Source organism: Diceros bicornis, chromosome 33, assembly GCF_020826845.1.
Source record: "Diceros bicornis minor isolate mBicDic1 chromosome 33, mDicBic1.mat.cur, whole genome shotgun sequence".
Taxonomy (NCBI): Eukaryota; Metazoa; Chordata; class Mammalia; order Perissodactyla; family Rhinocerotidae; genus Diceros; species Diceros bicornis.
Genome location: NC_080772.1, coordinates 30,823,138 through 30,839,483, shown reverse-complemented (window position 1 = coordinate 30,839,483; position 16,346 = coordinate 30,823,138). Strand labels below are relative to the sequence as shown.

General features: G+C 42.5%; 1 protein-coding gene across 2 annotated transcripts in view; it reads left to right on the top strand.

Annotated features, from left to right (window-relative positions):
* TPD52 (tumor protein D52) overlaps positions 1–16,346 on the top strand; it is a 233,378-nt gene that overhangs the window by 118,443 nt on the left and 98,589 nt on the right. The window contains exon 1 of one of the 2 annotated variants that reach the window (XM_058528929.1): positions 1,725–1,960. The exons of the other annotated variant lie outside the window; for it this stretch is intronic. Coding sequence (XP_058384912.1) covers positions 1,745–1,960 — 216 coding nt within the window. The 5' untranslated portion in view covers positions 1,725–1,744. Of the gene's footprint in view, positions 1–1,724; positions 1,961–16,346 lie in introns of those variants that run through there. 2 annotated transcript variants of the gene reach the window in all.

Sequence of the window (16,346 nt, the reverse complement as noted above, 5' to 3'; positions counted from 1 at the left end):
GATCAGGATTGGAGTCAAGGTCTAGAACTAAGTGTTCTTAGAGTTGCTGGCCAATGCCCTTCACAATTTACCCTGCTGTTTCCTGAAGGAAGTATAAATAGCGACAGCCGTAGAGAATAATCCAAAAATGTCTTAGGCAAGACTACATTAATGGTCAAGGGAAATCAACAGTTTAAGTGCCAAGAGGGAGAACTCACCTGGAGTAGAATTTATCTTGAGCTCTCTGCTGAATTTGTAAGGATTATCCCACAGTTGCCTAGTGATAAAAATCGTATGTGATTCATACAATTTTGCATCGTTCCAAGGTTAGTGTGCTCCTAGTGTCCTGTATACTGTCTATGCAATTGATGAGAACATCAGAAAGATTTAAAAGTCATAGAAAAAGCCATTATTAAAGTAGGGGCTGTGGCCGTACATAAAAATTCCTTCTAAGTACTTGCCAATTAACTGGAAAGGTGCTGCACCTCCTCCCAAAATAACTAATTGCAGATTATTTATTTATTAATTTACTTATTTTTTTGTGAGGAAGATTAGCCCTGAGCTAACATCCATGCTAATCCTCCTCTTTTTGCTGAGGAAGACTGGCTCTGAGCTAACATCTATTGCCAATCCTCCTTTTTGTTTCCCCCAAAGCCCCAGTAGATAGTTGTATATCATAGTTGCACATCCTTCTAGTTGCTGTATGTGGGACACGGCCTCAGCATGGCCAGAGAAGCGGTGCGTTGGTGCGAGCCGGAACTGGGTCTGCCAGTAGCGGGCCGCGCGCTTAACCTCTAAGCCACTGGGCCGGCCCGTAATTGCGGTTTAGTATAAATATGCTGGGTAGAAGATGGATGGACCGCTTAATTAGCAAACACTTCAAGTATAGCGTTAGGCTCAGTTTTGCAGAGGGTGGGCAAATTCTGGGAATTAACATTGGGAGAAAAAAGGAAGAAAAATCAAGCGAGTGGCGGCCTCTGGTGGTGGATATTTAGGCACATTCCGAAATTTCTTATTCCCTAGAAGAAAGGATTGTAGCTCTCTAGAGGTGACAGGAGCATCTCAGAAAGATGATTCTTGTAAAGTGGGTAGACCACAAAGGAGGCGAAGATGGACAAACCTGGATCCAGGATTTCACAAATGTTTATCAGCCCTACTATGTGCCCAGTGTCGGGGATACAACAGCCAAGTTCCTGCCCTCACGGAGCTTACAAAGTTGGGAGAGCAGACGCTAAACAAAACTTCTATAAGCAATAATTGGCATATTACATATGGCGATATTGGCATACGACATATTAAGAAGTGCTAAATGGTATAGAAAAAAACAGGGGAGCTCGAGTGTGTTTGGGGTTCCAATTCTAAACAGGGTAATTAAGGAGAACCTCATATTTGGGCAAAGACCAGAAGAGCGATGGGGCAAGGAGCTTGGGGTCATCTGGGGGGACGCGCAGGCGGCGGGGCCAGCAAGCGCCGCACTACCAGAATTTACAGCAGGACAAGGCCTAACGGAGGCCCAGGAGAACGGAATTCCCGCTTTACAAAAATGTTCTCCATGCAAAACCTAGCGGATCGCTGCCAGCAGGGCCACCAAGGACTTAGTCCACCGACTCCGCTTCAGTCTCCCAGGCGCCACACTCCTGCCCCACACCGACTAGGCCACGCCCGCCGGCCGTCAGTGCCCTGCCGGAAGTGGGCGGGGCTCTCGTTGCTCCGCCCCGTAACCTGGGCGCTTGCGGAGAGGTCAAAAGTCAGAGGTGAAGCCGTCATGGCGGCGCTGTATGGGCCCCGCGCCGTGACTGCCGAGCGTCTGTTCCTGCGAGCGTTTCTCTTCTCCCGGCCCTGTCGAGGCGCAGGCACTGAGAGTGGCTCCGGGAGCGAGAGTTCTGACTCCACGGAGCCCACAACGCGCTCAGGCGGCTTCGCGAGCGCTCTGCAGCGGCACTCGGAGCTGCAGCGGAAGGCGGAGCTCGGGCGGCTGAGGGTGAGTCGCGGGAGCGACGCCGGCGACGCGGGGCGGGGCCGGGGGCTGGGGCGGGGCCCGGCGTGGGGGGCGCGGCCGAGAGATGGGGACCCGGCTCGGTAGGGCGGAGCCCCCCGTAGGGGCTGGAGCGGGAGTCAGGGCGGAGCCAGGCGTCGGGGGTGGGGGGCCGAGAGACGGGGCGGGGCCCGGCGTCTGGGGTGGAGCGGGCAGCGCGTGCATGTCGGTCTACCCGCTGGCAGCTTGGCGCGGAGCGCGTGGTTGGTGTTTTCCCTCCCTTTGTTGTACTTTTGTTGGGTATTTACGTGCTGGACGTGCGTTGTCCACACTCTGGCGGGCGTCTTCCTGGGCCGAGTGTTGGAAGGGAAGCCAGCAGGGAGCGCTGCCAGCGAGGCGGGTAGGGGACGAGTTGGACTCACACCGGGAAGGGCCGGGCTCTCTGCTTGTCCTGCTCCTCGCAGTAGGTCCAGCGTGGAGCTTGGTGTCTGGTGTACAAGGTTCTTCCTAAATATCTGTTAATTCAGTGGAGAGGTGAATGAGAGAGTTACTGTCTATATGAACTTGAGCAAGTGATGTAACCTGTCGGTGCTTCCCTCTTATTTTCTGTAAACGACCTTTTTTTTAAAAAATAAAATTTCCGTCTGTCTCAGGCAATTCTCTTGTATAGTACGATAGGATTACTAGATAAATGAAATGGAAAAAATAGACAAGTACAAGCCAGAGATGCAGCAGAAGTGAAATTGGGTGTCTGGCAATATTAGATTATATACAAATAAACTCTAAATTTCTGTACTTATCTCCTTGGGGACCGGTACCAAACAGTTCGCAGACTGGTAGTGTCCTGAATTATAGAAAACTGGAATTTAGTAAGTAATCATAAGTAGTTATTATTGACAAAAATTTCCTAAAAGCGAAGATTAGGACAAGCCTGGTGTTTTCCTTTTCTGTTTGCTGCGCAGCAAATTACTTCCAATTTAGTGGCTTCAAACAACATAAATTTATAATTTTTAGTGCTGTGGGTGAGAAGTCTGATGGGGTCTCACTGGGTTAAAATCAAGGCATTGGCAGGTTTGTGTTCCTTTCTCTAAGTTCTGACTGGAATTGGGTTTCCTGGCCTTTTCCAGTTTGCAGAGGATGCTTGCATTCCTTGGCGCATGACCCCCTACTTCCATCTTCAAAGCCAGCAATAGCAGGTTGAATCCTTCTCAGATCAGATTGCTGTGACCCCTCTTCTGCCTCCATCTTCCACTTTTAAGGCTCTTTGTGATTGCATTGGGCGCACTCAGATAGTTTAGGATAATCTCCCTATTTTAAGTTCAGCTGATTACCAACCTTAATTCCATCTGCAATTTAATTCCTCTTTGCTATGGAAGGTAACATATTCACAAATTCCAGGGATTAGGATGTGGACATCTTTGATGGGGGGGGCATTATTCTGTCTCCCATACCTGGAGAAGTCCTAAAATCCTAACAGAATGCCAGTGACTGACCTGAAGCCATCTAAGGGATGGTTTTGGATCCACTGCTGATGGAAGGCTTTGAGGATTAAGTGTGGTAAGGTAGGAAACAGAGATACAATTCATTTCCCTTCCCCCAAAATACTTACCGTTGGAAAGGAATTTCTCTATTTCTCACTCACACCTCCCCCCATATATACCACATTCTAAGCACCTTCAGAAACCCCCAGAAAATCATTCTCAATTGCTGACTTAATTGTGGCAAGAATGAAAATTGTAGCATCACATGTATAGTGTTTGAAATTCAGAACACTTCTGCCTTTGCCCTGCCACTTGCCGTTTTTCCAGGAGGAGACTGGGGTGTTTCCTTTCCTGGCAGTCCCACCACAACTGTTAGAGTTGCTCAGTCCGGCTCAGGCTGAACGGAGTCTTTCTGGGCAGCTTTCCACCTAACACAGTTGAGAAAACATTTTTCCGATAGATGGAAGTTAAAATGTGTTAGGTTGTGACGTGTGGTTCACCTTTTTCTTGTTCACAGTTCTTTCACATCTTGGTTTAATGAGAGGAAGGAAAATTCCCTGGGAAGGAGGGTATCTGGAGGCTGGGTTGTCGTCTCCATTCTGTGAGCTCTCAGCTTTGGAGCATTTCCAGTTACGAAGACTCCTGACTGAGTCATGATTGATCCCGCTGACTCCGCTTGTTCCCTGGTCCAGGCCATTACACCGCTGTGGACAGTTATCTTCCTATAGGTGGGCATTATCATCAGACTTAATGAGATGGTCTTTTTGCTTTGCTCAAGAGTCTTGTGAACCTTCCTTCACACTGCCTGCAAGATTAAACACAGGTCTCTCCATCAGCGGCCTGCCGCTGTTCAGGCCCCAGCCTGGGGCAGAGGGAAAAGCTCAGGCGCCGTCTCTGGAGGCCAAGATCCCGAGACTGATTCCGCCGTCTTACCAGATGAGTGTCTTTGGGCAAGTTTCTGAGCCTGGCTGAGTTTGCTTGCTTATCTCCAGGTGGAGATAATACTCTACCTGGGGTTACTGGGAGGTTTATGTGAAATCATACATTTGAAGTGCCCTCCGCACAGTGACTGATGCAGAGTAAGCTTTCACTCAGTATGTTTTAGCTTTCAGGTGGCCCTAGCCATTTCTCCTCCGGCCTCCTGCCTGCCAGAGAATAGATGCTTCCAGGACCGCACAGTTCTTTGCATGAAATCCCACTGTTTTCTCAAATAATTAATAATAATTAAACTTTAATTTAAAAAAGCATGCACATGCCATTCTGTTTAATCCCAATTTAAGGACATTTGTAATCATTCATGTGTTAACTTGTGACTCCAGAGTAAGATGTGCATACTTCAGAATAAATCTTTTCCTGACTTTTTTCTCCGCTGGAGTATATGTTTCAGAGGGCAGAGACCTTGTCTGTCTTGTTCTGTTTTGTCCCCAGCACAGTCCTTGACCCTCAGTGGGCACTCAGGAAATGTTTTCCTAGTGGGGGGATGAATGAACACTACGTACGGTGCGTGTTGGAACGTCGACTGTGCCTGGGCTGTCTCTGAGTTGAGGTCTGTGAGACGGCGCCCAGACAGTCATACAAGTGCCAACAGTACAGGCTTGAGCTCTCAGTTACATGCGCTCGTCCAGAATAGGAACTGAGCGAAAACAATGGCAAGACTAGTAAGAAAACTGAAAATACCACATTAGTTTTAATTTTAGTGTTTATTGGAAGTTTTCAGTGCTTTTCTGACTCACATCCATGATGAGGAATACAGGCAGTTGTTAGGTGTTGATAAAGATTCCACTTTGTGAAAAGACTGTCACTTTGTGAAGTTTCTGGATCTATGTAATTGAGGAGTATCCTGAAATAACAAGATGAATAAAGTTCATCTTTATTGTATGGTCAGGAGTTTTGAAAAAAATTGTTTACAAAAGTATAAAAGTAGTATTTGCTTACTTTAGAAAGAGAATTTAAATGGCACTGAAGGTTATTATGTGAAATGTAAAAAGCCTCTTTCTCTCTTCTTCACTTTCTCAAGGCTGGAGAGTGTATTTTTAAAAAATGCATACCTCCAGAGATTTTATATATACATATATGTAAATATAAGCCAGTTGTTGATATATATACTTAGAAACACACGAGTTGGTTGGTACTGTTTTGAACTATCAGAGTATAAGCTTGGTTTCAATCCTGGTTCTTCTGTCATTTACTCAGCTGAGTTACCTTGGAAAATTACTTAATATTTGTGTATCTTCTTTTCCTTTTTTGTAAAAGGAAACCCTGTGTCATGGGATTATTATGAGATGAAATGAATTCATTATTTGAGCACTTAGCACAAGTGCCTGGTACTTAATAAGCACTCAGTGTATTTTAGTTACTGCCGCTGAAAACTGCTGTTTTCACTTAAGAATAACTTTAAATATTTTTCCTTATCATTACATATGTGTAGTGTACATACTTCATTGAAAAAATATTTGCTTGATGTTCCATAGTATGGATATAGCATAATTTATTTAACTAAGCCTTCATTACTGAGCTTCTAGGTTGTTTCTGTTTTGTTTCTTTTCATATAGACAATGCCACAGTGAGCATTTACCTTTTTTTTTTTTCATATTTATGGGCTGTATGCTGGGTCACAGTGGACACACAGTTTGAGTTTTGATGGATGCAGTCTGTTTGCACTGCAGTCCACTTACAGCCCCACCCTTATCCATGTGGGGTGTTAGAGGTGGATGGTCTGGTGTTGGGCAATCAAAACAAAATACAAAAATTGGGAACTGGGGTTGTTATTCCTCACCCCTGATGCCAATTTGTGATTTTTATCAAAATAACTACATGTTCGCATTTTTTGACTTCATAATGAGTAAATGCTGTCAATTTGAACTCATAAAATACACTTATCCTAATAAAATACTACATTTGTGTTCTATATATTGGAGTTCTATGTAAGATTTCATTTGTAATGTGGTTTCTGCTTAAAAATATATATTTTTTGGAAATAAACAGTTTGCTGTTCCCTTAACAAATCATTATTTCTTTATCTATGCTCTTTCCCTGGAATTAGCTTCCCTGCCTTCAAATTCTATTGTAAAAATCACCCCTTTTATTGGGCCTTTGTCATCTCACCAACCAGATGAAACTCCTCTTGAATGTCCCGGAGCCCTATTTTATACCACGTTTATGGGACACACACAGCTCTTAAGTTATATTAAAGTCACTTGTGAACTTGTTCTCTCCTGTTTTCTCGATTGTAGTTCCTGGAGATCAGGGGTCATTTTTTATTCACCCTTTTGATTCCTTGCATAATGCCTTACACATAAGTAGGGATGAGTATATATTTGTTGATTTGAATTATAATGATTTCTTTTTTGGTGAGGAAGAGTGGCTCTGAGCTAACATTTGTTGCCAATCTTCCTCTTTTTGCCTGAGGAAGATTGTCGCTGAGCTAACATCTGTGCCAGTCTTTCTCCATTTTTGTATGTGGGATGCCGCCACAACATGGCTTGATGGGCAGTGTGTAGGTCCGCCCCCAGGATCCGAACCCCAGGAAGTTTGGAGGGAACCCTGGGCCACCAAAGTGGAGCGTGCAAACTTAACCACTATGCCTCTGGGCTGGCCCCTGGAGTGAAATTTTTACAGCTCAGTAGTTGAATAATTATAAATGAAAAATAATATCTTGGATGGCCTATTATTGGATTTAAAAATATGTGTATTTAGTGATGAAAGTTGAAATTGTACCCGTTGATTTAATTCTTATGCTTAAAGTGCAGACTTATGTATCTATATGTGCACCTCAGAAATAAGTGATATTCAGTAAGAGCCAAGCAAGTTATCCTGAAAAGGAACTTATTCTTGCGGGCAGGAATTTAATCAAGGGCAGTTTATCGGGAATTCCTTGTCCTAAAATTTCACTGAGGTTACTAGTTAAAGGCATCTCAGGTTTCGGTGACCTGACAGGCCATTGACCTGTATGGAGGGTTGTGGGTTCCGTACTTACGCCATGCTCATTTACCCACTTTTTTTTTTTCTTTACCTCAGTACCTTTAATATTGGTTTAGGCATCTATCTCTTCAACTAGTTTTTTGTTTTGTGGGAGTTGTTTTTGAGGGTAGGGACCAAGGCCTTTCATTTTTCTAACCAACATAACACATACTTATGCATAGAAGACCTGGTAAATATTTGCTAAATATATTTTTTGTTAGATACCTTTTTCCCTTTAAAAAAAAAAAATTTAAAAACCCTTAACCCTGTTATGTCACTTAGTAGAGATTTGTGGAATCTGTGAAGCCAGTGGGAGCTGTGTATAGCAGATGATCCACCTTATAGCCACAAGGTGGCGATAGTTGAGCGAAGAATTGGTTTTCTGCTCTATGAATATTAGTTTCTTAACGATAGAGGGTGGCATATCACTTTTCAGCACATTGAAAAATGGTTTGCAAGAGAGTTTTTTAGGCTGCGCAGAACATTTTATTGTTTTAAGATGGAGAATAATAACATTTTACTATTTTAGCTTATTTATGTAGAGTACTGATGTTACAAGACAGTTTACAGTTTTATTTTAGCAATATATTAGATGGACTTCATGCAAATACTTTAAATGTTATTTTTCACTTTTTAATGACTATTTATTTCTCATTGTGTTTTTTATTTCAAAATGCTTGAATATTCCAGAAGACAGAATATTTAAATCAGATATTTTGTCCTTTCAGAATATTGGAAAAATCCAAAATATAGCTTATTTAAAGGATTTGTTTCAATCTAAGGGGAAAAATTCTCATTTTTAGTACAAGTTTTAAGTCTGCTAAATTCAGATAGTAGCAATACTATATACTTTTATTTAACCCTTTGTTTTCTCACTAGTTTTATATTGACAACATTAAAAATTACACCCGTGTTTTAAAAACAAATATGTAAAAGAATGCTGAAAAATATTTCTGGGTTTAACTATGGTGCCAGCAGGTTTTCACATTATAGAATTCTAGGTGAACTATCTCTGAGTTAGTAATAAAAATCTTCTAAAATGTTTCATTTCACAGTGGAGTCTAATGTTTTCAAAGCATGTTTAGAGGAAATGACCAGTTAATATAAAAACAATGAAAGAGTGAATTGAGGTAGATATAAATCTCTAGGAAAAGTAGGTTTTTATCAACACCTATAGTATGCTTATAAATAGTACTATACACTTCCTAAAAGAAAAGATAAATGTGTTCTGTGTGTATTTTGTTTCATGGGTGGTCATATGATCTGATAACACCCAATCAGCCTCTCTCATGTCTTCTCAAGTCAGCATTAGCTTTCACTGCTTGTGTATCTTTCTTAACTCTCATTTTTGCTCAGAAATCTCACTCCCTTGTTTTAATATGTTTGAGTTTTGTTTTATTTTGTTTTAAAGGTTATATTAAATTTTTCTCTTTTGATTACATTAATTTTTGTAACATGATTATGGCTCTTAAGTTTGTTTTTAACTATTTGCATTAAATAACAGAGGAAATAAAGACAACTGTCACATTTGAGTGGAACCTGGTCTATAGGGATTTGGAAATAAAATTAAACATTTAATGTCGATTCAGTTTGGGTTTTGCTTCTCTTTTTAAAGCTTTGGGCACTCTGCTCTTGGCAACTGGCAGACAGTGAGTAGACTGGGGTAGACTCCCAGTCCAGGAGTTGGCAACTCAACAAATCATCTCTGGCCGGTTACCCAAGTTGAGACAGTTGGGTTCTACCAAAAGAGTTATGTGCACACTGGGGCAGAGACTATTTATCCCAGAGAAGTGAAAACTTATGTTCATATAAAAACCTGTACACAAATGTTCATAGCAGCTTTATTTGTAACAGCCCCAAACTGGAAACAGCCCAAATGTCCTTCAACTGGTAAATAATAAAACAAACTGTGGTACATCCACATCATGGAATGCTACTCAGCAATGAAAAGGAATGAACAATTGATACACACAACAACTTGAATGACTCTCAAGGGAGTTATGCTGAGTGAAAAAGCCAGTCCCAAAGGGTTAAATACTGTGTGATTCCATTTATATGATAATTCTTCAAGTGACAAAATTATAGAGATGGAGAACAGATCACTGGTTGCTAAGAGAGAGGGAGGGCAGAAGGGAGACAGGGAGTTATAAAAGGACAACATGACAGATCCTGTGGTGATGGGATGGTCCTGTAACTTGTCTGTGGTGGTGAATATGTGAATCTTCACATATGAAAAAATTGCATAGAACTAAATATCCACACAAATGATTACATATTAAACTGGTAAAATCTGAATACTGTCAGTGGATTGTATCAGTGTCATTTTCCTGGTTGTGATATTATACTGTGGTCTTACAAGATGTTACCTTTGGGAAAACTGGGTAAAGGGTGCAGGGGATTTTCATGTATTATTTCTTGCAGTTGCATGTGAATTTACAATGATCTCAAAATAGAAAGTTTAACTAAAAAAAAAAGAGATCATTTCACTAGTCTTGTCAGGTCCGGCACTGGTAAGACCAGTGAATTCCATAAGCATGAGTCCATTATCCCACATCATTTCCTATGAAATGATTTCTTTGCTTAGAAGAAATGCCGTGTGGAATACCATCACGATGACTAAGACATTCTCTAAGTTCATGGATGGTGGTTTTGGTAGAAGCTTTGTGGGCAGGGAAGGCAAATCCACATTCAAAGTGTCTATTCCAGTGATAATATATCACTGTCCTTTCCATATAGAATGGTCCAGTGTAATCACCCTGCCACCAGGTGGCTGACTGATCCTTCCAGGGAATGATGCTGTATTGGAAGCTTAGTGTTGGTCTCTGCTGCTGGCAGATTGGTCATTTAATAGTGGCTGTAGGCAGATCGACGCTGGTGAGCAGAAGTCAGTGTTCCTGAATCCATATATAACCTCCATCCCACAAAAATTCAAGGGCCTCCACCTTGGTCAGATTTCTAGTTGGCCGGTGATCTGGGGCATTTGTAATACCCCTTCTTCCCCTAAGACAGAAGTACATCCCTGCTGCCGTGGCAACTTTGTTCTTGAAGCCATTTGGTGGGGGATAGGAGTGGCTGGGAAAGAGGTTGACTGACATCCACAGGACTGGTTATTTTGTCCCCTGATTATTAAGATTCTTCTCTGCTAAAGAAATCATTCACGTGTGACTCATTTATATTCTCACTCTGTGCCCATTCAGAGAGGTCTATCTGCATATCTCTTTCCCAGACCTTTTTGTCATCTTTTTCCCAGTCATATTTCTTCTAAATCCTTGACCATCCAGCAAAATTGTGAGTCGCTTCACACAAATCAGTATAGATCCATACCTTAGGCCATCTCTCTTTTCAGGGAAAATGGTCGTTCAGTTTCACTGCCCGAAGTTCTGCTCACTAGGAGGCTGTTCCTTTAGGCATTGTGCTTCTTTCTTAGTGGTAAGAAGGGTATCTTGACGTAACCCAGACCACTGGCCCCCTAGGATTTTCACCAAGGCCCGGCATTTTTGTGGTGTTTATGTCCCACCCTCTGGCATACATGTGTCTTACCATGCATCGAGTAGTTGAAAGTTTCTGCTTCCAGGTCCAATCAACATGTATAATGGACCAGCCTGATGTCCAGTGGAATGGAGTGGCAGACAGTCCTTGTAGACTAGATTGTGGCATAGAGCTGGAGAAGTAATGTAACCTTGAGGTATATAGTCTTTACTAGCAAGTCTAGAAAAAGAAAGCATTTGTTAAATCGGTTATTGCATACCAGATGCTGGGGGATATTTGATTTACCCCAGCCATGAAATCGCATCTGGAACAACAGCTGCAATTGCAGTTACCACTTGATTCGGTTTACGAGAATAAATTGTCATTCTTCAAGACCCATCTGTTTTCTGCAGGGCCATGTGGGCAAGTTGAATGGGGATGTGGTAGGAATCACCACCTTGCATCATCCAAGTCCTTGATAGTGGCACTAATGTCTGCAGTGCCTCCAGGAATGTAGTATTGCCTTTGACTTACTTGTTTGGTAGGTAGGGGAAGTTCTAGTGTCTTCCTCTTGGCCTTCCCTACCTTACTAGCCCTCACTCCACAGATAAAGGAACTAATGTGGGGATTCTGCCAGTTGCTGAGTATACCAATTCCAGTTGTACATTCTGGAACTAGGGAGACAGCCACACAGCAGGTTCTGGGAATGGACCTGAGCTAAAACTCCGTTTATCGCGTGACCTCCAAAAGCTCCTATTCTAACCGGTAGCAAATTGGGTCTTTATGAGCTAGTGTCAGTTCAGATAATCCGTGAAAGGTCTGATTATTTCTTTTTCCGCAGTGGACAGTTACCTTGGTAAATAGCCACAGCTCCCTTTGGGAGAGCTACGAGGAAGATTGGGGGTACAGATTTTGGCCCTGTAGCAGGATCCTTCCTCAAGAGGACATGACCTCCTCTTCATTCAGAAGGCTTGGGGTCTGGGAATTGGTTCAAGTTTGGGAATTGGTTTAGGGGCCATGACGTTCATATGTGGTGATTCTGTTCACTAGAGCTAGAGTTTTCCCATCTCTTTCATTTCTAGGGACACCATTATCAACCAGCCAACACCAGAGAGCTGTACAGGTCAGACTATTCTGATTACTGCTTAGGCCCTGCTGCATCAGGATAACCATGCCCACCATGTTGTTGGCTAGTAAGTGCTGACATGACTCCTGCCTGTTCAGGATCTCATCATCTCCACTGAATTCAGGGAGCTCTTTTTGGCAGGAGTCCCATGTCAGTCCTGGCCTGCAGAGAATAGCCACCACACAGCTCTTCAGGGATGTTGATGCTCCCCTCACAAATGTATTTCTCTTAGCCTTGGTAAAGTGAGTATTTTACAGATTTTCCTGGGGGCCATAGTAAGGAGTAGTGAACAGGTCCTAAATAATAAATCCACTCCAACATTCCATTCTCTCCAAGCCTTTGGATACCTTCCTCTATGGTATACTAAGGAAGTTCTGATATTTCACCTTCATCTAGTATAGTCTATCTTTGGGTTCAGATTTTGTTCAACCAACCAAAAAAAAAACTGTTAAAAGCTATTCCCAGCCACTTAAGCTAACATATTATATCTGAATATGTTACTTACTGAGCCCATATTCGTAAGTTTGGCCTAAGGCAATACTATGTTCCTCTCACCCTGATCCAGTACCTTTAGAATCCATTCCTACACATATCCCCAGTTTCTGTTGATATAAATTAGCAAAATCATGCAGTTCTTTTGGTGTGTATTGCACCTCCTCGTGGACTACACTTTGTGTCTCACCGGGGTCTGCTGAGACTTGAGTTTGGTTATGGATCTAGTGCTATCTAGTGGGACTTTCTGTGATGATGGAAATGTCCTGTAATATCTATGCTGTCTACATATGGCTATTCAGCATTTGAAATGTGGCTAGTGTAATTTAGGAACTGAATTTTAAATTTTATTTAGTTTTAATTAATTTAAATTTAAATAGCCACATATGTCTAGTGGATAACATATTGAACAATGCCAGTCTAGAAGCAATGAGAAGTGGTAGAAATGGGTGCTTAGGAGGATCAGCAGTCCCTTGCAGCTACCTCGGAGTAGACCATTGCAGGTGCTTCAGGAAGGGGGAGACTAACCTGCTCAGATTGAGATGAAGGGCTTCTTCTACTGGCAAAGGACACTTGGCAGAATTTAGAGGATGAAGGTCCCCAGGTTGATCAGCATTTGACCACATGTCTCTTGCTAATTTTCAGGATTTACGGTCTTTCTAACCAATGCCCTAACTTTCACATTCGAGAACCTGCAAAATTTGGAATTCAATTTGCATTGTCATTCAGCCATCTGCAGGATTAGACTTTGGGTTTGTTTTTTAGAAATCTCGGGCCTGAGGCTACAGGAGATAAAGATTGCTTTTAGGACAATCATAGGTGCTTCCAGGTCCCTTACATTAACTTTTAGCTGGGAATTTAAAGCCCTGAGGTTATCATTTTCCATTGCATTTAACAGCAGACAACCAACAGTTGTATACTTCTGTATTTTGACCTGATTGGTCCGAGGCAGCAAATACTTCCTCCCCACAAAGCCTTGCCTTCTCTGGGCACTTGATTATGGGTGTCTACAGATGGTAATTTATGAAACTGCTTAGCTGCTGCACACCATGGACTACCACTGCCCCTTATCACTGGAAATAGGATCATTAACACCTTTAAATGGAATCAGTTCAGAGAGCCAACCCCAGATAGCCCAGAATTGATTCAGGTAACCCATCTTCAGGTTGCATTCCTGTGGAACCTCTTTGGTAGTCTCATCTCCTTGTATTCACAGCCGTGCCCTAAGGACTTTTTTGAGTACCTATTTATGAGCCAGTTCCAGTCCTGAAGATTTTTTTTATTTGTGTTGTCCTTGTATTTTTGTTGTGCAGGGTTAGAATAAGAACTAGAAGTAGATCACAGTAGCTTTTTATATCAGATCACTGAAAGCACTTTTTGCAGTAGCCTTGTATGTAACCCATCTCTGAAAGATCTTTTAATTTAGTATGTTTGTTAAACATTGGAATGTGGGTAGTGTAGAGATGGATGGAAATTGATATCAGAAGCTTCTTTTAGAATAGTCAGAAAATACATTTATCCTATTTTTTGATTTGTCTTTCAGGAACTAAGGTTCTATATTTATGTAACCTTTTTTAGTAGTGAACAAGACAGACATCTCCTTTTCCAACTTGAAGTATAGCAAGAAAGACAAACATTTAATAATTTTAGATGTGGTGAGTGTTATTAAAGAAATTGTATAGTACTGAGCGAGGATCTTAGAGCAGAACATTTAATCTCGTTTTAGAAGTGTCCCACTTCCAGAACAGTTGGAGGTAAAGTTCCATGCATACACGTGCATGCCTTAGCTTTTAGTCAGACAGCTTCTGTCTTGTTAGAAACCATACAGGTGTCCTGTGGTCCCACATTGTGTTTCTCTCCTGATTCCTGCCCAGAATCTGCGAGCATGTGGCTCACAGCTCTTCTCTGCGAGAGCGACACACAGAAAGACAGACGCTGACTCATGATTCAGCCTTCTCTTGTAACCATGTTTCTCCCTATCTAGCATAATTATTCTCCTGCTACTATGATATACCTTACTATTGTAGAGGTTTCTAAACTTTTTCATCATGCCCCTTCATTAAGAAATTTTTGAGCACATGTTCCACTATTTATTTAAAAAAGATATATATATATGTAACTACAGTACTACTGTTTTTTGAGAGGAGATCAGCCCTGTGCTAACCTCTGCCAATCCTCCTCCTTTTTTGCTGAGGAAGATTGACCCTGGGCTAATATCCATGCCCATCTTCCTCCACTTATATGGGATGCCGCCACAGCATGGCTTGACAAGCGGTGCGTCGGTGCGCGCCCGGGATCCGAACCTGTGAACCCTGGGCCTCCGAAGCGGAGCTCGCACTTAACCGCATGCGCCACCAGGCCGGCCCCTACAGTATTACTTTTTATATACATTTTAAAGCATTCATAAAAAATAAAACTTTTTTTTTTTTTTTGCTGAGGAAGACCAGCTCTGAGCTAACATCTGTTGCTAAGCCTCCTCCTTTTTCTTCCCAAAGCCCCAGTAGGTAGTTGTATATCGTAGTTGCACATCCTTCTAGTTGCTGTATGTGGGACGCCGCCTCAGCATGGCCAGAGAAGCGGTGCATCAGTGCGCGCCCAGGATCTGAACCTGGGCCGCTAGTAGCGGAGTGCGCGCACTAACCGCTAAGCCACGGGGCCGGCCCCCAATAAAACATTTTAAAGGGTGAAGTAAAAAAACATGTGAGTAGATGGTGTGATGTTTTCTTCTTTTGTCCTGTGGGTTGCCGTGGCGATCACTGCTGTTGCATTGGATCTGTCCTCTTTCCTTCAGCCTGCTCTCTAGATTCGTGTTCCTTTGTCCCAAGTCTCCTAATCTTTCTGTGACCAGTTCTTGCTTCCTTCCTTGGTTCTTTTGATAGCACTACTTATGACCTTCCCTAGTGTAGGTTGTGATGGGTCTCAAGACTGAGACGAAAAGGAGTCATCTTGTTTCTTGCTTTTTAGTACCATTTCAGACTACTGTTCTGTTAGAAATACTTCAGAAAAGCTCCTTGATAGAAATCTCATTTCTTTCCATTTTTTCTTCAGCATCTGGCTCATGGCTTTTCTCTTTTCCTCTTCATACTTGCCGTCTTCACTGACTTCAGCATTTACATTGATGATTTTACCAACACCTTGGCTGCACAGTTTTTTTCGGTATCATATTCTAAGACCTTTATTTCCACTTTCCTTTGTTGGATTTCCAAGGGGAAGGGGAGGGAAATCCGAACTCACCAGGTCTCGGGATGACGCGGGCCCACAGACACAGAAGACCGAACTTGATGCAAACGCAAGAGGTTTATTGAACGGAGCTCCGGGTCGACTCGTGTCCCTCGCAGGAGACAGAGGGGTCGACCCCGAGCCTTAGGGGGCAAGTTCTTTTATAGGATTTGGGAGCATAAAGCGGGAAAAGGTTGGCGCGGTTTTACATGATTGGTTAATTCAAAACATTCAGACAGTTACATTTTATGGCGCGAATTGCTACGGCGCGAAACAGCTATCAAGGTGCACACACATGTCCCCACCTGGGCCCCCTCCACCCCGACCCTCCCAAACTTATCCCTCTGTAGCACTCCCTTGTTCTCAATTTTCTCTGAACAGTTTAGGGTGAGTCTTCCGCGAACAGAGTCAGTTGGGATCGATAGACTCTATTCATAGAAGACTCGCCCCAACTGCCCCTTAAGGTGTTAACATATTAAATTTTTAACATAATTTACATCCTTCATTCCCCATTTCTTCTTTTGTCCCTAGTTCTAATCTTAGAACTTAGTTTTCGGTGTCTACTATTAGTGGCTCATGGCGTGGGAGAGCTTGGTAATGGCGTTGGAGCATCATAGCATGCACTGCATTGACTCTTTTTCTTATG